Source organism: Bos taurus, chromosome 1, assembly GCF_002263795.3.
Source record: "Bos taurus isolate L1 Dominette 01449 registration number 42190680 breed Hereford chromosome 1, ARS-UCD2.0, whole genome shotgun sequence".
Classification (NCBI taxonomy): Eukaryota; Metazoa; Chordata; class Mammalia; order Artiodactyla; family Bovidae; genus Bos; species Bos taurus.
This window is the reverse complement of record NC_037328.1, coordinates 53,250,360-53,272,974: the sequence shown is the minus strand read 5'-3', so window position 1 is coordinate 53,272,974 and position 22,615 is coordinate 53,250,360. Positions and strand designations below refer to the sequence as shown.

Sequence of the window (22,615 nt, the reverse complement as noted above, 5' to 3'; positions counted from 1 at the left end):
CACTTTTAAAGTCTTTAATTTGTTATAATATTGTTTCCATTGTATGTTTTGGTTTTTTGGCCACAAAGCATGTGGGATCTTAGCTCCCTGACCAGAGGTCAAACCCACAACCCCTGCATTAGGAGGCAAAGTCTTAACCACTAGATCACCAAGGAAGTCCCTTTTTCTTCTGCTTTTAGAAGAAATTAAAATATTTTTGTGGCCCCCTAAAAGCATTGTGGACTCTAGGCATTGAACTTTCTGTGCTTCCTGCATAAATGGATCCTGCTAGAGTAAGACTCCTTGTGTATAACTTCATCATATACTTGAGACATGGCAGCTGCTGCTGCTGCTGCTGCTGCTGCTAAGTCGTGTCAGTTGTGTCTGACTCTGTGCGACCCCATAGATGGCAGCCCACTAGGCTCCACTGTCCCTGGGATTCTCCAGGCAAGAACACTGGAGTGGGTTGCCATTCCTTCTCCAAGGCATGAAAGTGAAAAGTGAAAGTGAAGTCGCTCAGTCGTGTCTGACTGTGCGACCCCATGCACTGCAGCCCCCCAGGATCCTCTGTCCATGAGATTTTCCAGGCAAGAGTACTCCAGTGAAGACATGCAGAGAGGTAGTTAAAAAGAAAACTCAACCCTTGATGGTCTGTCTATGGTGGAATAATTTCTCCCCTCAGTTCCTGATGCGTCCTTTCCCCTGGTTCCTTCCTACACCTGTCTTCTGCAGAGTGAATCTTTTCGGCTCACTTTAAGGTCTCAGCCTGACTGGGAGGATCACTTTAAGGAGGATGGACCTGTCGGAGCTTGGCGAGGCTGCAGTCTTCCTCAGGATAAGCAAGGATGAGTTGCTTCTGCTCCAGGCCATGGCCTTTGATGGTAAGTCTTGTGGCAGCTGCTAGCTTCACTTTATTTTACTGCTTCCGGGTGGCAACTGAGATATCAGAGTGGAGGAGCTGTCATTTCTGGAGCCTAACTTATTTGCTTGGAGTGAAGTCTGTCTCTATGAACCTCTGAGCAATTGAGGAGTTCAGGGTGTGGAGGGTAAAGATGGGGGTTTGTAAGGAAGAGCAGGAGGGCTGCGAGACAGCCCAGACCCTGGTTCTGGTTGCTATGACAGGTTTCTCTCTAAGGAAGCACTGTTACAACACAGTAGTAGATATAATGGTTATCTGAGTTAAATTCACCCACTCCAGTCCATTTTATTTCACTGATTCCTAAAATGTCGATATTCACTCTTGCCGTCTGTTTGACCACTTCGACTTTTGCCTTGATTCATGGACCTGACCTTCCAGGTTCCTATGCAATATTGTTCTTTATAGCATCGGGCTTTACTTCCATCACCAGTCACATCCTCAACCTGGTGTTGTTTTTGCTTTGGCTCCTTCTCTTCGTTCTTTCTGGAGTTATTTCTCCACTGATCTCCAGTAGCAGGTTGGCCTCCTACCAACCCGGGAGTTCATCTTTCAGTGTCCTATCTTTTTGCCTTTTCACACTGTTCATGGGGTCCTCAAGGCAAGAATACTGAAGTGGTTTGCCATTCCCTTCTCCAGGGGACCACGTTTTGTCAGAACTCTCCACCATGACCCATCCATCTTGGGTGGCCCTTGGGCATCGCTTAAAGTTTCATTGAGTCAGACAAGTCTGTGGTCCATGTGATAAGTTTGGTTAGTTTTCTGTGACTGTGATTTTCATTCCGTCTGCCTTCTGATGGCTAAGGACAAGATGCTTATGGAAGCTTCCTGATGGGAGAGACTGACTGAGGGGGAAACTTAGTCTTGTTCTGATGGGAGGGAATATGCTCAGTAAATCTTTAATCCAATTTTCTGTTGATGGCCAGGGCTGTGTTCCCTCATGTTGTTTGACCTAAGGCCAAACTATGGTGGAGGTAATGGAGATAATGGAGACCTCCTTCAAAAGTTCCCATGCATGCACTGCTGCACTCAGTGCCCCCGACACTGAAGTAGGCCACTGCCAACCCACACCTCTACCGGAGACTCCTGGACACTCACGGGCAAGTCTGGGTCAGTCTCTTGTGGGGTCACTGCTCCTTTATCCTGGATACTGGTGCACACAAAGTTTTGTTTGTGTCCTCCAAGAATCTGTTTCCCCAGCTCTGTGTAAGTTCCAAGCTCTATGGTGGGATTAATGGCAACCTCCTCCAAGAGGGCTTATGCCATACCCAGGTCTGCTACATCCAGAGTCCCTGCCACTGCAACAGGCCACTGCTGATGCATACCTCTGCAGGAGACACTCAAAAACAGTTCTGGCTCAGTCTCTGTGGGGTCTCTGGGTCCTGTTGCACACAAGGTTTGTTTGAGCCCTCTGAGCGTCTCTGGCGGTTATGAGGTTTGATTCTAAACCTGATTTCCCCCCTCCTACCATCTTGCAGGGGCTTCTCCGTTGCCCTCGGATGTAGGGTATCTTTTTTTTGGTAGGATCCAACATTCTCCTGCCAATGGCTCTTCAGCAGCGAATTGTAATTTTGGAGTTCTCTCAAGAGAAGATGAGTGCACATCCTTGTACTCCGCCATCTCATAGATGGGATGACAATTGTATCTACTACTGTGGGCAAGAATCCCTTAGAAGAAATGGAGTAGCCATCATAGTCAACAAAAGAGTCCAAAATGCAGTACTTGGATACAATCTCAAAAACAACAAAATGATCTATGTTCATTTCCAAGGCAAACCATTCAATATCACAGTAATCCAAGTCTATGGCCCAACCAGTAATGCTGAAGAAACTGAAGTTGAATGGTTCTATGAATACCTACAAGACCTTCTAGAACAAACACCTGAAAAAGATGTCCTTTTTATTATAGGGGACTGGCATGCAAAGGTAGGAAGTCAAGAGATATCTTGAGTAATAGGAAAATTTGGCTTTGGAGTATAAAATGAAGCAGGTCAAAGGCTAATGGAGTTTTGCCAAGAGAACACACTGGTCATAGCAAACATTCTCTTCCAACAACACAAGAGAAGACTCTACACATGGACGTCACCAGATGGTCAATACCAAAATCAGATTGATTATATTCTTTTCAGCCAAAGATGGAGAAGCTCTATACAGTCAGCAAAAACAAGACCGGGAGCTGACTGTGGCTCAGATCATGAACTCCTTAATGCCAAATTCAGACGTAAATTGAAGAAAGAAGAGAAAACCACTAGACCATTCAGGTATGACCTAAATCAAATCCCTTATGATTCTACAGTGGAAGTGACAAATAGATTCAAGGGATTAGATCTGTTAGACAGAGTGCCTGAAGAACTATGGACAGAGGTTCATGACATTGTACAGGAGGCAGTGATCAAGACCATCCTCAAGAAAACGAAATGCAAAAAGGCAAAATGCTTGTCTGAAGAGGTCTTACAAGAGGTTTTCTTGAGAAAACAAGAGAAGCTAAAGACAAAGGAGAAAAGGAAAGATATAGCCATTTGAATGCAGAGTTCCAGAGAATAGCAAGGACAGATAAGAAAGCCTTCCTCAGTGATCAATGCAACGAGACAGAGGAAAACAATAGAATGGGAAAGACTAGAGATCTCTTCAAGAAAATTAGAAATATAAGGGAACATTTCATGCAAAGACAGGCACAATTAAGGACAGAAATGGTATGGACCTAACAGAACCAGAAGATATTAAGAAGAGGTGGTAAGAATACACAGAAGAACTCTACAAAAAAGATCTTCATGACCCAGATAACCATGATGGTGTGATCATTCACCTAGAGCCAGACATCCTGGAATGCGAAGTCAAGTGGGCCTTAGGAAACATCACTATGAACAAAGCTAGTGGAGGTGATGGCATTCCAGTTGAGCTATTTCAAATTCTGAAAGACGATGCTGTGAAAGTGCTGCACTCAATATGCCAGCACATTTGGAAAACTCAGCAGTGACCACAGGACTGGAAAAGGTCAGTTTTCATTCCAATCCCAAAGAAAGGCAATGCCAAAGAATGTTGAAACTACCACACAATTGTACTTATCTCACATGCTAGCAAAGTAATGCTCAAAATTCTCCAAGCCTGGCTTCAATAGTACATGAACCATGAACTTCCATATAGTCAAGCAGGATTTTAAAAAGGTAGGGGAACCAGAGATCAAATTGCCAACATTTGCTGAATCATGAAAAAAGCAAGATAGTTCCAGAAAAACATCTACTTCTTCTTTATTGACTACACCAAAGCCTTTGACTGTATGGATGGATCACAACAAACTGGAAAATTCTTACAGAGATGGGAATACCAGACCACCTGACCTGCCTCCTGAGAAATCTGTAAGCAGATCAAGAAGCCACAGTTAGAATTGGACATGGAACAACAGACTGGTTCCAAATTAGGAAAGGAGTATCAAGGCTATATATTGTCACCCTGCTTATTGAACTGATATGCAGAGTAAATTATGTGAAATGCCAGGCTGGATGAAGCACAAGCTGGAATCAAGATTGCCAGGAGAAATATCAATAACCTCAGATATGCAGATGACACCACCCTTATGGCAGAAAGCGAAGAACTAAAGAGCCTCTTGATGTAAGTGAAAGAAGAGAGTGAAAATTTTGGCTTAAAACTCAACATTCAGAAAACTAAGATCATGGCATCTGGTCCCATCACTTCATGGCAAATAGATGGGGAAACAATGGAAACAGTGAGAGACTTTATTTCGGGGGGCTCCAAAATCACTGCAGATGGTGACTGCAGCCATGAAATTAAAAGACTCTTGCTTTTTGGAAGAAAAGCTATGATCAACCTAGACAGCATATTAAAAAGTAGAGACATTACTTTGCCAACAAAGGTCTATCTAGTCAAAACTAAGGTCTTTTCAGTAGTCATGTATAGATGTGAGAGTTGGACTATAAAGAAAGCTGAGCACCAAAGAACTGATGTTTTTGAACTGTGGTGTTGGAGAAGACTCTTGAAAATCCCTTGGACTGAATAGAAATCAAACCAGTCAATCCTAAAGGAAATCAGACCAGGTTATTCATAGGAAGGACTGTTGCTGAAGCCGAAGCTCCAATACTTTGACCACCCGATGTGAAGGACTGACTCATTGGAGAAGACCCTGATACTGGGAAAGATTGAAGGCGGGAGGAGAAGAGGATGACAGAGGATGATATGGTTGGATGGCATTACCAACTCGACGGGCATGAATTTGAGTAAACTTCAGGAATTGGTGATGGACAGGGAAGCCTGGCATGCTGCAGCCCATGGGGTCGCAAAGAGTCAGACACGGCTGAGCTACTGAACTGAACTGATTACAACACAGACATGCCCAGGTGGGCCCTAGATAAAGCCTTTCTCAGAAACCTCTTCATGTGGGTAAATAGCAGGGTAGAGAGAGGGGCTGAGGTTAGACCTTAGGGGTTAGTGCACTGGGAAGAAGAATAAAGGAAGAGGCTCCAGGAAGGTGGACAACAGAAGCTGTCCTGGGCCCTCCTCAGGTTTTGCTGGTGCTGGAACTTTGCCTCCTGGCTGTCTTCTAGATCAGGAGGGTCACTCGGTCAACACTAACAGAAGATAATTGGGAGACTTGCTCTCCCTGACGAATAATTTCTTGGTAGTTACAGCAAGAACAAAGGTTAATGAGGGTTTATCCATAATGAGTACTACATTAAAATCTCTAAATGTTACATCCCCACCCCCCACCGCCTTTCTTTACATGTCTGGGTTACATGGTCATCTTCTGAATTTTGGTTAATTGGAGATTTAGAGTCAGATTCATAGTGTGATCCAGCATCAAGATACTTATATATCTCAATTCCAAAAAAGTGTTCAACAGTGCAGCATAAACCCTGACTGAGAGTTGTTCTAGTACTCCGAATTAGTCAACATTAGAGTTTAATATAACCAATTATAAAAAATTCAAGCCAGTTAGGCAGGATATTCTATTTCCATCATAGACTAGTCCTGGATCAGTTCCCAGTTTCCAGTCATTGGGTTTCATTTCTGTGATTGGATTTACGGGGGCTAATTATAATCCATCAAATCATATACAATAACAGAACTACCCCTGAGGTCAGAAGTGGTCATGCAGAAGCTCATCACAGGTAGTTAGATAATGAGGGACAAGATCCTAGTAGTGCCAGGAGAAAATCAAAATGCCAAAGCATCTGAGATAATTGGATGATACAATTTAGAATCAGCACAGTAAAAATTACTTAAAATATCACAATCCACACAATTTCTAATTAATTTTTTTTTTTTTTTTTTTGGTCAAACAATCCTTTCTCATAGAAATGCACTGGCAGCACAAAGAGAGTCAGCAGAAGCTTTCCATCCCCTTGGGCCAGTAGACAATGGAGTATGCTTTTTGAACTCAGGCCAAATGGAAGCAGTGTGATAAGAGTATTTGCCAAGTAGGGCTTCCTTGGTGGCTCAGACAGTAAAGAATCTGCCTGCAATGCAGGAGACCTGGTACTCCATCCCTGGGTCAGGAGGATCCCTGGAGAAGGAAATGGCAACCCAGTCCAATATTCTTGCCTGGAGAATTCTATGGACAGAGGAGCCTGGCGGGCTACGGTCCATGGGATCACAAAAAGTCGGACACAACTGAGCGACTAACACTTTCACTTTGCTTTCAATTCCCTGTCCTTGATTCTTTCTGACAGTCTAATTAGAGCAAATCACTTTACCTTACTGAGCCTCAGTTTCCTCATCTTTAAAATGGGACCATCTGCTTTCTCTGCCTACCTTCTTCCATGAGGATCAAAGAAAGACAAAAATGTGGAAAACAAACACAACACATTATTATGATACCTGGGAAAGAAAGCTAGAATCACTGGCTATCAGGGAGGAGGTGTGCTTTCAGAAATAGAAACAAAACACCATTTCAAGGTAAAGACAAGTGATTTTTATAGAAAAATTATGGAATTTAGAAAGATGGTAACGATAACCCTATATGTGAGACAGCAAAAGAGACACAGATGTATAGAACAGTCTTTTGGACTCTGTGGGAGAGGGAGAGGGAGAGGGTGGGATGATTTGGAAGAATGGCATTGAAACATGTATAATATCATATAAGAAAGGAATCGCCAGTCCAGGTTCGATGCTGGATACAGGATGCTCAGGGCTGATGCACTGGGATGACCCAGAGGGATGGTACAGGGAGGGAGGTTGGAGGGGGGTTCAGGTTGGGGAACACGTGTACACCCATGGTGGATTCATGTTGATGTATGGCAAAACCAATACAATATTGTAAAGTAATTAGCCTCCAATTGAAATAAATAAATTTAAATTAAAAAAAATAAAAAGTAAACTATTTAAATAACTTCAAAGCTAAATATAGTGCTACTTCAATTTTAATCAGTATCATAGAAAACAAATTTGAAAAGAATGCTTCAGATACATAACAGTTATTATCTCTGAGTTCCATTATGGATGATTATTTAATTTATTTTTTTTGATACAGTTCTCTACTTTTAAATCTGTTTTGCAATAAACATATGTTCCCTTTATCTTGGAAAAGGTATTTAATCATCTAAAAATATGAAATCATAGAGATAAAACTCCTGAGTGTTCAGATGAGAAAACTAACGCTCAAAGAGTTGAGACCATTGTCTTACATCTTCTTAAGCCAGGCCTAAAATCCAGGCAGCCTGAATCAAAGCCATTGCTCTCTGTTCCCATCCTTGCAATTATTCATGAGAATGCAAAGAAAAGTTGACTGAGTTCATTTACTTCATCTTCAGAATCATCCCACCCTGAGATTGGGTCTTGGGTAGTTAAGTGCTTCTGAAAATTCTTCTCTTCCACAGTTTCCAGGGCTGATAAAAGAAAGAACTAATCATGAGACAAGTGATGAACCTTATTTTTGAGGGAAAAATTGGAGGGAAAAAAGCTCAGCATATAAGATAGAGGAAGAATGCTTTAGTGGAAAAGCTCTGACTTGGGAGGTAAATGATCCAATTTTTACAGTCATTATTTTAATGATTGCCACTAATTATCTATATGACTGTGGACAACTCCCTTAATCTCTTTTCTTAGGTTCTTTTTTAAATAAATAACAAAAGGAAAATCTGTGCCAGATGGTACCCATGTTTCTTTCAAGTAATAACACTTGGTTTATAAACACAGACGGGGCAGGCAGCTCAGGAGCACGGAGTGTGCGTACCCTTGTGTCGCGAGCGCTTGAGCGAACGTGGGTCCCGGGAGCCCCGGCTCTGTGTCCTCCTCATTGCACTTGCCCAGTGTGAGTAGCACCAAGCTGGACATGGAGCCACAGCAGAGGTCCCCATTGGTGGAAGTGAAGGGGAGCGTAGAGCTGAAGAGACCCCTGGCCAAGGCCCCTTCCCGGCTGTCTCTCTTGGGAGGCAGGCTGAAGAGGAGGCCTGACCAGATGGAGGAGGCCTTGAAGCCTGAGAAGAAAATAACAGGAGGCCTGGGCACCAGAGTGGCCACGACCCACCCCAGAGCAGCAGCCCTCACCTCCGTGCCACAGACACAAGGCCAGACTGCAGTGCCCAAAGCTCCCAAGAAGCCAGGACCCTGATGTTCCACAGCTGTTGCCACAGTGCTGAAGACTCAGAAGCCAGGTCCTGCTCTTCTTGCCCAGAAGCCTAGAACAACAGCTGCCCCTCCCATGGTGGAAGGGAAGAAACCCAAATGTCCAGTCTGTGACTTAAAGGGGCAGTTATGTGACCTCAACACAGAGCTGAAATGCTATGGTGAGAGGAAGTAGATGTTGGACCAGGAGAACCAACAGCTGTGGGACCAGCTCAGGGAGGCCCAGCAACAGGCCTTGGACCTGGAGGCAGAGTGCAGGACACTGGAGTTGACCAGGTACAGGCCCAGGCTGAGCAGGCCAATGGGAGTTGGGGAACCTGAGTGCCCGGGTCCTGGAGCTGGAAAAGTGGATAGGCACGAAGGAGGACTTAGTGCAAGGGCTCCAGAAAGAACAGCTGAGATGTTCGGAGGAGTGGAGGGGACTGGCTGCCTGGCTGGAAGAGCAGGAGAGGAGCCTGCAGACCTCAGAAGCTTCTCTGTCGGACAGCCAAGCAGAGGTGGCTTCTCTGTGCCAGAAGGCTGCAGTCTGGGAGGGCTCACTGGCTGAGTGGGAAGAACATCTCCATGGGCTTGAGATGGAGTGCCGGCGGTTACATAACCAACTGCAGGAGCTCAAAGGCAACATCTGTGTGTTCTGCCAGGTCTGCCCCATCCTTCCAGGGGAGTCCAACCCATCCCCTGGCTTTCTCCAGTTTCCCTCTGGCCCCTGTGGGCCCTCTGACCCTCCAACCCACCTCAGCCTCTCCTGGTCTGACGAGCAGTGTGGGACCCTGAGTGGGGCGCCAGCTGCCCCTACCTACCATGACTTCTCCTTTGACCAGGTGTTCCCACCAGGGAGTGGACAGGATGAAGTGTTTGAGGAGATTTCCATGCTTGTCCAGTCAGCCCTGGGTGGGTATCCAGTGTGCATCTTTGCCTATGGCCAGACAGGCAGTGGTAAGACCTTCACCATGGAGGGTGGGCCTAGGGGAGACCCCCAGATGAAGGGGCTGATCCCTTGGGCCCTGCGGCACCTCTTTCCTGTGGCCCAGGAACTAAGTGGCCAGGGCTGGACCTACAGTTTTGTGGCAAGTTACTTAGAGATCTACAACAAGACTGTCTGAGACCTACTGGCCACTGGGACCCGGAAGGGCCAGGGAGGTGAATGTGTGATTCGCCAGGCAGGGACAGGCAACGAGGAGCTTAATGTCACCAATATGCGCTATGTTCCAGTCTCCTGTGAGAAAGAGACTAGCCTACCAGAACTGGGCTGTCATTCGTAGAGCCCAGAATGAGCGCTCGTCATGTAGTCACAGTGTGTTCCAGCTGCAGATCTCTGGGGAGCATGCTGGCCGAGGCCTGCAGTGCGTAGCCCCCCTCAGCCTTGTGGACTTGGCTGGGAGCGAGCAGCTAGACCCTGGCGTATCCCTCGGCCCTGGGGAGCAGGAACACCTTCTGTGGAAACACAGGCCATTAACAGCAGCCTGTCCACGCTGGGGCTGGTCACCATGGCCTTGAGCAACAAGGAGCCCCATGGGCCTTACTGTAACAGCAAGCTCACTTACCTGGGGCAGAACTCTCTGGGCGGCAGTGCTAAGATACTCATGTTTGTGAACATTTCTCCCCTAGAAGAGAATGTCTCCAAGTCCCTCAACTCCCTACACTTTGCCTCCAAGGTGAACCAGTGTGTTATTGGTACTGTCCAGGTCAACAAGAAATGAAGATGGATCTAGATATTGTGTGTGTGTGTATGTGTATGTGTGAGACACATGGGGTGGGGGGTATGGGTGTTTTATTGGGCGAGAGCACTGATACCTGGGTCTATCAAATAAAGAAGAGAATTTTTTAAAAATACAGTACCTTTCCCTTAAATGCACACAATGTATGCAAGTGGTGCTTTTCAAAAACAAGCCTGTTTTCATAAACACAGTTCAGTTCAGTTCAGTCTCTCAGTCGTGTCCAACTCTTTGCAAGCCCATGGACTGCAGCACGCCAGGCCCCCCTGTCCATCAGCAGCTCCCGGAGTTTACCCAAAATCATGTCCATTGAGACGGTGATGCCATCTAACCATAAACACAACATAAAGCAAAATTAGTTTTTGCAAGAAGATCAAAATGATAGATACAATTAAAGCCAATATTTAAAATGCAAACAAGTAGAAGCAAATACAAAATCAACCAGATAGGAACACAAAAATTCTCCTGCCCAGCAGTTTGAGGGGTGAATTGGTTGTAATCAGGGAAATGGAAAGAGAGTACAGTGGAGGTTGTGACAGCAAGGAAGTAGTAAGCAGAGATTCTTTTCAGAGACAAACGTGATGGCAGAGGGGTGCATGCTGCCCAGGTTCAAATCTTTCTCACACACTCTATCCTCAAGTCCTACCGTTCATCTCTGGGGGGTCGTCTGGTGAAGCTGCCTGTCCTGCAGGAGTGAGACTTCCTAGCTTTTGTGGTTCCTGTGTTGCAGAGTTGGGATGGTGTTGACACTACCCTCCAGTACTATGGCTGCAGTGGTGCCTTTTCTATGCCTCCCACCGCCACAGACTTGGATTTTCCTTCTTCCAGCCAAATGCTCTCCTTCCTACCTCTCCCCGTCTACCTGAGCTTCGGACAAGACTCACTGACATACATACACTATCATGTGTAAGATAGCTAGTGGGAAGGTGCTATACAGCACAGGGAGCTCCGTGCTCTGTGTTGACCTAGAGGGGTGTGATGTAGGGAGGGAGGGGATATATGTATAACTGATTCATGGTGTTCTATGGCAAAAACTAACCCTACATTGTAAAGCAATTCTACTCCAATTAAAAATATAAAAATGAAAAATAAATAAAAAATAAAATCCATTAATTAAAAAAAGACTCACTTTCTTTTCAAAGTGTGTTTCTTATTCATCTTCCCTGGCTATCTGCCTCAGGTGGAAGAGGACTTGAGAAGCATCTCAGTGAGGCCAAGAGAAGCTGCCTCAGCTGCTCGTAAGAATTCTGGCTTGTTTCACCCAGAGCCTCTTGTTGGTTAATCCCTTTGTAGAGGGCTGCTTTGCTAATGTGTGAGACATGGAGTAGAGGAGGCAGAGAGAGAGAAAAATAATATATGGGGAAAATATGAATCAGTTAAGATGTATGACAGAAATAACTCATTCTCTCTCCTCAATCTTTCCCCCCATCTAATTCTACCATGTAATAGTCTTTATTATTAAGGCTTTCATTCCAAAATAAGAAATAAGGTCTAAAGAAACCCTGACAGACATGCACAGTAACCTAAATTTTCACTTAGTTGTAACCAGACTTTTCTTGAATGGTGTTTTTTGGACAGGAGCTAGGAAGGGTAAGAGCACCAGGCCAATTGCCCAGCACCTGGAGCTGTTAGTGGGAGGTAAATGCTGGGGATGGAGGGGTGGGCAATGGCTAGCACTTAACTGTCGCGTAGCAAAATGTTTTCAATCTCCATTGGCTAAAATGTTTCTTGTTCCTATACAGTCCTTAGGTGGGTTTATCTTCAGGCTGGGCTTTCATGATTTTATCTAACTTTGCAATTTCCTATGTTCGTGACTCCAAGTCAATAAACAGACAGCAGAAATGAGACCATGTCTGTTAGTATGAAATGGTTCAATGTACATTTCCTATAAGAACTGTAGTTAGGAATCCATTTTTTTCCTCTGTAGGGAAGAAAAAGTGCTGGATTCATGATGAGAAGAATGCTTATGTTGAGGCTGAGATTAAAGGGAGTGGAGGTGATGGCAGACTGCTTGTTGAGACAACAGATGGAAAGGTAAAGAAATCTTTATTTCATCCCTGGGGTGACTAAGTTAGCTGTTCAATAATTAAGTTTTGTTAAAAACCTGGGGTAGGAGACGCCACTGACCCCACTGACTGCCACTGACTTTAGAAAACTCATTCATCTTTAAGAAACTCTTCCACTTATTCTCAAAGATTTAATGATAAACACTGAAGAATCAGAGTAAACCAATTGCTAGTGGTAAATCTCATTGATGCTAGCTAGCATGCACAGCTTTCCCCCTTCTTTCATCATATTTCAAGCTCTTTTTAAAAGTACCTCTTGGAATAAGTAATAACCTTAGGAAATATTTACTTGGAGTAAATACTGTCTTTCTTAGGAAATATGTAACAAGCTATGTTAGGAGGATCAGGAAAGAGTGGGATAATTTGAATAAGAATAGAACAGTGTCAGAGGAGCCAAGAAATGGGCAAGAGTCCGTAATGTTAAATGCTAGAGAAAGAGATTTAGGGCTTGGAGAAAGCCTTGAACTTCAGAATCAGGAGGTCACCCATGACCTTTGAAAGAGAAACTTAGGTCAAATGTTGGGGCATAAGTTAGATGGTGAGGCATCTTAGAGAGAATGTGTAGTGAGGCTGTAACAGTCCCCGGCCCCTTCTCCCTGTCACCTAGGCACTCAGAACCACAGGCAATACTGAACAGACAGCCCATTCTCAGCACCTTTGTCAATATCATTGACCTCAGGTGCCTGCCAGCCCCATGGCAGAGAATTGGGCCTATTTCTGCTCTGACTCAATACACATATCCTTTTGGATTTTACAGGTGATTTCCTGCCCATATGTAGTTCTCCAGTCTCCTTCCAATTCTGCCCATTCCAACTCCATAACAGGCCACATCCTATAACAAACAGTTACAATCATTATCAAGAAAGTTTATCTTTTTCATACCCTTATCTTTGTATTTGGACAATTTATGATTCAAAGTATCATCATTTGAACTGTAAAATTCTGGAGGCCACTCAAAAACTACCACTTATGTGTGTTTTATATGCCTTCCTTGCAGTGTCTGTATGCTTAAAAAAATCACAAATTAGGTAAATTTTATATAACTAATTAATGGAATTAAGGGCAGAAACTTGGTCCTTATCAATAGGAACATACACATGTAGGCAAGGTTAAATTTAAAATGTCTTAAATAAGGAAACAGAAGGATTCAATTATTTTCTCCCAATCTGTGTGTTGTCTTTGCACTTTCTTGATTGTGTCCAGTTCAATTTTATTAGGCCTCCAGATGAGAAGTTTGTTCTTCTGAGTACATTTTTTAAAACTGCTGTTTTTTAAAACAGTAGTTAAGGTGATTTGTGAATATAATGTGGTTACAACTATGAAATAAATCATAGGAAGATTAGCATGAAAGCAGTAAATTAATGATACAGAAAGAGGAGTCTAAAGGTAGGTGGCTTGGTTCACCATATAATGGAGGTCTCATTCCCCCAGCCCCACTCTGCATCCCCCTGGCTCCAGGCTTCCTCCTCCTGATATTAGAAGTAACTACACTTCCAGTCACCTTTGGTCTTCAAAATATTCAGTTCAGTTCAGTTGCTCAGTCGTGTCCAACTCTTTGCGAGCCCATGGACTGCAGTACGCCAGGCCTCCCTGTCCATCACCAACTCCTGGGGTCTATTCAAACTCATGTCCATTGAGCTGGTGGTGCCATCCAACCATCTCATCTTTGAAACATTAACAAAGGCAATAAAGCCAGTGGGTGGGGAGTAATACTTAAAGTTGGTATTGAAAGAACAGAGAAAAATAGAATCAGAGCTAAGGGGAGGTTTTTTATGTAAGAGACCTCATTATGTTCTACAGGAGAGAAGGAGTTCATGAAATATGGAAATTGAAAGGGACTCAAAAGAAAAGGGGTTATTGTTTGAACAGTGCCAAAAAAGACTTAATAGGAATGAGATAAAAAATATGGAGAGTGTGGGAGCCTTAGAAGAAGTATTACTAACTGGGATTAAATGGAGCAATTAGCTGATACCAATATGTATTAATCAAGGAAAAGGGCTACAGGAAATAGGGTTAGGAAACATGAGAGTAACTCTAAGCAACAATTTGATAGTTGCAATGCATTGCAATGCAATGTTAATCAAGATATCAACACTTCTGAGTACCTTCTATGTCCTTAGCATTGTGATAAGAAGAAGAAACCATCACGATCCCTTCTTCAGATGCTTATAATCTAGCTGGAAAGCATCTGAAGAAGGGATCGTGATGGTTTCTTCTTCTATAGTTATCAAAACCCTTATCACAATGCTAAGGACATAGAAGGTACTCAAGAAGTACCGATGGTATCGCTGGTGGTAAAGAATCTGTCTGCCAATGCAGGAGACTTAAGAGACCTGGGTTCGATCCCTGGGTCAGGAAGATCCCCTGGAGAAGGGAATGGTAACCCACTCCATTATTCTTGCCTGGAGAATCCCATGGACAGAGGAGACTGGCATGCTACAGTTCATAGGGTTGCAAAGAATCGGACATGACTGAAGCAACTTAGCATGCACACACAGCCAATTATTAAAACACAGACAAGAGTTAATAATATCAAGATAGTACAGGTTGTATATATGGTAAAAGACTTAAGGATGGAAAAATAATGAGCAGGGGAAGTTGGGGAAGGCTTGAGGAAGAGAATAGGTCTAAAGTAAGTCTGAAAAGATGAGTCTGTCTGCTTGATCCATTACCCTAAATTCCTCCTTTTAAACATTCAGGATATGCTGAGACATCTAGGGAGGGGCTAGATCATGTGCAATATAATGTGTGTTATCTCAGGGGCAGTCAGTCAGTGGGGAACCACAGAATCAGGGTGCTGCAATTTAGAACATTTTGATTCAACCAAAGCCCTTTTAAAGACTTTATCTTTGGGCAAGGAGAGAACATGAGTAGGAGGAACACCTGTTTCTTGGAAGAAACAGGTTGGCTTAACTTCCTTTGGCTCCATCCTCTAATGAGGCATCTTTTTCTTCACTCTTTGAATATTCTTCCCAATGCCTGGCAAAAATGAATGCGCACAGAAGCGGTAGGGGAATATATCTTATATTTTTCTCCTCTCTGCAGCATCTGAGTGTCAAGGAGGATGAAATTCAGCAGATGAATCCTCCAGAGTTTGAAATGATTGAAGACATGGCAATGCTGACTCACCTCAATGAAGCATCTGTGCTGCATGCCCTGAGGAGGCGCTATGACCATTGGATGATCTATGTACGTGTATATGCCTCTCTGCTGACAACATGCTGGCATCATATTGGTGATGTCCCAGCCCTCTCTTAGGTGAAAAAAGATATTGAGTTCAAGCATACTCATATGAGGATAATCTTTGCAAAATGCCCACTGGGCAGGGACCTTACTTTTTTCCACTTTTATTTTGTTATTATATATATATCCCTTCCCACAGATATTCATGGGAGAGAGAGAGGGTGGGATGATTTGGGAGAATGGCATTGAAATATGTATAATATCATATATGAAACGAGTCGCCAGTCCAGGTTCGATGCACGATACTGTATGCTTGGGGCTGGTGCACTGGGATGACCCAGAGGGATGGTATGGGGAGGGAGGAAGGAGGAGGGTTCAGGATGGGGAACACATGTATACCTGTGGCATATTCATTTTGATATATGGCAAAACCAATACAATATTGTAAAGTTAAATAAAATAAAATTTAAAAAAAAGGTAAAGGCCCAAGGCTTGGAGAGTGATAGACCAGTGCCTTTTAAATGCCAATTCAGTCTCTTACTAGTTATTATTATTTTTAAAGTATTTATTTATTTAGGTTGTGCTGGGTCTCAGTTGCAGCGCATAAACAATTAGTTGCGGCATGCAAACTTTTAGCTGCCACATGTGGGATCTAGTTCCCTGCCCAGGAATCCAACCTGGGCCCCCAGCATTGGGAGTGAACAGTCGTAGCCACTGGACCGTCAGGGAAGTCCCTAGTTATTTCTTCTTGGAGTGACCTTATCAGTAGTGTGGGATAATAAAACCTGTCTCTTCATGGTAGCTTGAAGGATAAAACAAAGAATGTAGGTAAAGCATGTAGTTCAGTGCCTGTTATCTAGTTAGCGCTCAATAAATGGAATGATTTTTTCCCCCATCATCATTGAATTGGGGATGATTGGTTGCTCAGCTCTTTTAATTCACTAAGGATACATCCAGCTGAAGCAACACTGCGTGGATTAGGCAAAGATGAAGGCTTTTGGGACCCATTACTGTGGAAGCCTAGCCATGCGGCTGGCTTACTCCTGGGCACTCTGATTTGCTGCATGACTGTTTTCGTTTCCCTGGGATGCTGTAACAAAATTACCACAGAGTGGCTTAAAACAAAGGAAATTTATTCTGTCCTAATGCTAGAGGCCAGAGTCCAAGATCAGATAAACAGATCTCAGGCTCTCGCAGTCCCGCCAGAGCCTCAAGGGGAGAACCAGTCCTCACCTGTACTGGTTTCTGGTAGCAAGTGGCTCCGTCACTCCAGTCTCTGCCCCCATCTCCACATTGCCTTCTCCTCTGTGTGTCTCTTATGAGGTCTTTAGCTGTTGGATTTAAGGCCCAACCAGATATCATCTTGAGATCTTGCCTCAATTATACCTGCAAAGATCCTTTTTCCAAATAAGATCAAATTTTCTGGTGATTAGGATGTGGACATACCTTTGGGGAGCCACAATCCAGCCACCACTGTGAGTGACCCACACGAGCTATTCCCCTCAGGGCCTAAAGTATCAGGTTCCTAACCCTGCTGAGACACAGACTCCCTTCAGGCCTCAATGCCTGAGAGTGGGTTCCTCATATCAGCAGTCCTGCTGTCAGCATCCTCCTTGTCTTTGAAAGGCCTGTGTGTGTGTCAGACAAGTTAGTGGTTGACAGCTCTCCCAGGGAAGGGGTAATCCCGGGTCCCCTGTTACTCTAACCTGGTTCTGTCTCTTTCTGTTCAAAGTCCCTTCTCTGTAAGAATCCAAAAGCCCTTTTCCTCTTAGTTCCTTTGTAAGTAAATATTCAAGCAGATGTTACCCGACAGTGAAAGAGCTGACAAACCTGCAAGTATTCTAACCTATTTTCAGAAATCTTTTCTGATCTTACATCAGACATATTCAGGGCTCTCCTGTGTGAGCATCAACCCTCACAAGCAGCTTCCAGTGTATCACAAAGCGGTGGCGGCAGCCTATAAAGGCAGGAGGCGATCAGATGCTCCCCCTCACATCTTCGCTGTGGCCAATAATGCCTTTCAGGATATGCTTCACAGTAAGTGTCTGCCCTACAAAATGAAGGGTAAAAATATCTGATCTAGTTTTTGTCCGTGTCGCTAAGAGGCAGGTAGGCATTGTGAACGGAGCATGGCCTTTACAGCTGCCTCATCACTTGAAGCCTTGTTTCCTTCCAGATGAAACATGGGCAAAATAAGGCCTACCTCCTAGGGTTATGGGGACGATTAGCTCACATGTCAAATTAAGGGAGATAATGCCTTGAAAGTGCTCAGCCCAGTGGCAAGCCCAGAGTGAGCCCCCTGTAGCTGTCCGCTTTTATTACAGAAAGCACCTGCTAGAATGTTTGGCACAAAGAAGTTATTCTGTAGTTATTTTTACACCAGGCTTAATAAAAGCCTTAAAATAGTGATATGTCAACCGTTTGTCATTTATCATTTATATTTGGAGCAAGGAAATGGTGATGGAATTTGTATGTTCTTATGACTAGCCTACATAGGGTCAAGAGAAAAATCTCTTTTACTTTGTACCATTTGAATAGTATCTTTTTTCTAACTGTATACAGAACAACTCCTTCTCCTGTTCTCAAACTGTAACCAAGGAAATTTTGAATAAATTCATACCGTACATAGAAATTCTAGCAGAAGAATGTTCTGACATTTTCCTTTCTTTTGTAGGTCGAGAGAATCAGTCTATACTCTTCACGTAAGTGCTTGCTTTTACTTTTTGGCCAGCAGTGAGGGTTTCCATCAAAATAGACACCTACATTTCACTGGATATGAAACATAAATTCACTGCCTTTGAATTGTTGTTCTTCAGATACCAGACACAGGCTAGGCAATAGTAAGATACTCAGGAAATTGTCATAACACGTAAGTCAGTGCTTAGCCAAATATGGTGCCCACTAGGCTGCCTCCCGTTTTAGAAGATACTTTAGAACCTGCAGTGCACACGCTGGTCTTAATCATCTTCTTGAGGAAGAGAGCTCCCTATCCAAATGATCATTTTCAGAGTTCTCTGGTTGGCTAGTTGGATTGAAAGACTGAAAGTCCAGTGGGATTGACCACTGGACAGATAACATGCTATTGTGAGCAGCCAGACTGGAGCAGGCCAAGGTACATTAGTTTCATGCCTGCATGCTCAGTCTGCCAGTTGTGTCCTACTCTTTGTGACCCCCATAGACTGGGGCCTGCCAGGTTCCTCTTTCCATGGAATTTTCCAGGCAAGAATATTGGAGCAGGTTGCCATTTCCCCCTCCAGGAGATTTTCCGACCCAGGGATCAAACCCCATCTCTTGTGTCTCCTGCATTGGCAGGTGGACTCTTTACTACTGCGCCACCTAGGAAGCCCAGTACATTAGGTAGTGGGAATTAAAGATGGTGCCCGGAGGGGCAAGAAAAGGGAGTGAAGAGGAAGGAAGGAAAGGATTTCACTGAGACCATGTTGTATGTTAATCTTGCCGGGAGGAGCACTGGCTGGCCAGGTGAACTGTCAGCACAGTGACCGAGGCAGAGGCTAGGACTTGAGAGGCAGGGAAATGCTAAAGTTCTTGCTCTTCCTAAGCAATGATGATGCCACCTCATGTATTAGGCTATTCCTTGGCTTTAGTCATCCCCAGAAAAATAATAGGGTCTCAGAATCTTAGAGCCAGAAGAGTGGTTAGAGTTCAATCCTTTGCAGAGAGGACAGACTCACTTTTTAGAGTTTCAGACAGATAAAAGCAGACCTTAAACCTATGATGCTTTGAGCGATAAGGCTATAAATTCACCATGGTGTTCTCCCCACATTACAAAGCTAGCTGACTGTTAAAGGTAAAAGGGGAGTATAAAGCTCAACTTCCTGGTGGAGTGACCAGTCGGTTCTTCTCTGAGGGAGAGGGTTGGACCTGGTCATGTGGTCACAGCCTTCATATGTGATGATCTCTTGAATAGTTGGTAATGAGGAGACCTATCTCTAATTAGCAAAGATACCCTTAACCTTTTAGTTAATGGGACCAGGAAGGGCAGGCTTCTTATTTTCATAAAAGTCTTTGATCTTTCTCTATTCCAGATTTTTTGCTAATGCTGCATTTCTAGCCTAAGATATCCCCCCCTCCCAACCAATTAAATGTCTGCCTCTCCTTCAAGTTCCCTCTAAAGTTCCACATTTCCATAAAGCTCTCCCTCTTAGTTAATGCGGTTAAAATTATTTGTTTTTCCTTGCATTTATAATCTGAACCAGTTAACTGTCACTGAATTTCTGATCATAGAGGAGAATCTGGTGCTGGAAAGACAGTGAACACCAAACATATTATCCAGTATTTTGCCACTGTAGCAACCACGGGTGAATCCAAGGAAAAGCTGGTAAGCCTTCATGCATATTGGCAGAAAAGGTGAGGTGGCCCTATCCACTAATGATGGAGGCTCTGCCCTGACCACTTTTGGGAAGAAAGGAGGGGACAATGCCACAAAACAATTAAAAAATTATGAAAAGTCTTTTTTCCCCATATTTTCCTCTCAGGAAAATCATCAAGTGCTCTGAACCAATCATCCAAAACCATGAAATTACATAATCTGCTTTAGATCTGCTTCAAGGGGCCCTTATTGGCCTAATCTTTCTTGGTTGGACTCTTTGAGAATTAGGTACTTAAGATCCACACCATCTTCTGCTCAAACTATGGTCACCAATGCCCTGAATAGCCACTTTTGGTATTAGTATTTCTTAATCCCTTTAGCTACTGTGAGATGTCAGGCTTCCTCAAATATTCACTGAGAGAACTCTGCTTCCGTTACCCCTAACTTCTGGTTCAAATTCCAAATGCTCAGTGGATGTACCCTCAACTTTAACCACATTCTAGGTTCTGAAAAACTTTACCTTCTATTTAAATGTTTTTATACTTGGTAATGTTTGCTTTAGCTTACTGGGTTAACAGGTTGATGGTAATAATCTGAGGATACCTAGATATGAGAGTTGGTCTGTAAAATACGCTTAGATAATGCTGCCGCTGCTTCTACTGCTGCTAAGTCACTTCAGTCGTGTCTGACTCTGTGCGACCCCATAGACGGCAGCCCACCAGGCTCCCCCGTCCCTGGGATTCTCCAGGCAAGAACACTGGAGTGGGTTGCCATTTCCTTCTCCAATGCATGAAAGTGAAAAGTGAAAGCTGAGCAGAGCTCAAAACCAATGAGCTATTGAGCTGTTGGAGCCTCTCGTCTTACTATGCCTGAATTTGCTATCTTGCTTTTCAATTTGATACTGGATGTTTCCTGCTGTTTTTCCAAAGTAAAAGTATGTCAAAATAGCAATCTAGTCCAATTTTCAAACCTTAGAAAGTTTCTTTTCCAGCTACCACACTCCTGAATTTGATTAATTTCTTTAGTTATCACTGAATTCTATTATCCACTATATGATACTTTATTTTTGTGTACATTTTAGGTTGTTTGGTGTGCATTTGTTTGGTCTAACCATTGAGTCCTGTGATAATACATAACACAATACATAATACAAAAACTTTTATGAAAAATTTTGCTCATATAGCCCAATTACTTTAAGTAACCCATAATACATAGAAAGAACATAGTATTTATAAGTCTATAGATTCTGAAATACTACATACTGTGAAATTCTCCTCATACAAAGAGTATCTGGGACTCAGTGGAAAGTTTAGGCAGTGGCAGTTTAGGTGCTAAGTGGTCATTAAGACTCATTCAATGAGGGAAAAAAAAGACTTGCCCAAAGTAGATGACCTGCTTTGCCCCATCAGCCTGAGCACATAGTATTTAAACTTAAGACTAATAAATACCATTTCAAGTCACTTCTTGGTATGAACCTCAAGATTACTTAGGGATAATAGCAAGCAAAAATATAACTGATAATGACAAGAGTCTGCTGTATTACCTTAGAATAAATTTCTAGGTGTAAGAATTGAATGGGAAGAGCAGCAGATTAGCAGTGAGGAGGAGTATATGGAATGAAGTTTGGAAATAGGCTATGGTATTTGTTATTATTTACTTTGGTAAAATATCAATTTTCTTTTCCTACTCATACCAATGCCAACCAAAAAAAGAAACATTGCAAGTAAATGACCTCCAACCTATAGTCTTAGGGGCATCATATATTGTCAGTCTTTCCTCCATCTATTTTTCTAAGTTCCCATTCCAAAGTAATATTTTATCACCAAATTCAGAAGTGGTTTTTGGTCATTTATTATCAAAACAAGAATGAGCTTTGACCTTGGTATGGAAGGCTTGCCACATTACAGAATTCTGCCAAACACTTCATCAGTTGTATTTCTCTTACCTGTATCCAAGGAAACTCTACAAGATCAAATCAAACAAGTGAATCCTGTCTTGGAAGCATTTGGAAATGCCAAAACCCTGAGAAATGACAACTCTTCTCGTTTTGTAAGTAACTGAATTGAGCAGTATATTGGAGTCTTTCATTTTTAGCAAATGGTTAACTTCATGCCTGAGCACACAGATCTGAAAAAATTTTTTTCTAGAACATCAAAGAAGGTTTTTGATGACTGTACATAATATTGTTAGATTCCTCAAAAAATTTTGCTAGCTTCATCTTAATACAATTAAGATGAATACCTGAGAAGCTTCTACTAGGTAGTCAATTTCAGGAAGAAAATATGTTAATACTTTAAAATTCCTTACCACTCCCAGTAGGAAAGCTCACTCAGCAAATTCTAATGATGTTTTATATTTACTACATTTTACAGATTTGAAAGTAATTTCTTCTTTGTAATTTCCTATACTCCTTGTAAAAGTCATTTTGGTAAGCACTTCCGAATTCACGTACTACAATTACTGTTTCTACTTTTGCCTATGAACCCCCTGCCCCTGGATATATTTCACTGGGGATTTTTTTGACAGGGGAAAAAAACACTTTTTTAAAGTATTTTTGGATAACTAATAGTCCCAAGATAAAACGATTTGGATTAAGGTCACTAATCCATTTTATGCCAAGAATGAGTGTCAGGGAGCCATTATATAATTTACAAGGAAATTTGTAAAAGGCTTCCTTTTGAGTCTGCTGCTACTGCTGCTGAGTCTCTAGGCATGATTAAATAATAGCCTCCTGCTTATTTGACTGCTTTCCCTCCAAAAACCTTAGAGCTGCCCTGACCACACTTACCTCTGCTTGTGGTATCTGGCTGTGTAACAGGTACTAATACTGGTCCAGAAAACAATGGATA

The 22,615-nt window shown here is 43.0% G+C and overlaps 1 protein-coding gene and 1 pseudogene across 1 annotated transcript in view; both read left to right on the top strand.

Annotated features, from left to right (window-relative positions):
- The first annotated feature begins 725 nt into the window (after nucleotides 1-725).
- MYH15 (myosin heavy chain 15) overlaps nucleotides 726-22,615 on the top strand; it is a 157,552-nt gene continuing 135,662 nt past the window's right edge. The window contains exons 1-7 of the mRNA XM_059887823.1: nucleotides 726-860; nucleotides 12,115-12,221; nucleotides 15,299-15,442; nucleotides 17,317-17,473; nucleotides 18,111-18,138; nucleotides 19,682-19,775; nucleotides 21,723-21,815. Of these exons, the coding sequence (XP_059743806.1) occupies nucleotides 773-860; nucleotides 12,115-12,221; nucleotides 15,299-15,442; nucleotides 17,317-17,473; nucleotides 18,111-18,138; nucleotides 19,682-19,775; nucleotides 21,723-21,815 (711 nt within the window). The 5' untranslated portion in view covers nucleotides 726-772. The remainder of the gene's footprint in view (nucleotides 861-12,114; nucleotides 12,222-15,298; nucleotides 15,443-17,316; nucleotides 17,474-18,110; nucleotides 18,139-19,681; nucleotides 19,776-21,722; nucleotides 21,816-22,615) is intronic.
- LOC783477 (kinesin-like protein KIFC1) lies at nucleotides 8,093-10,172 on the top strand (annotated as a pseudogene).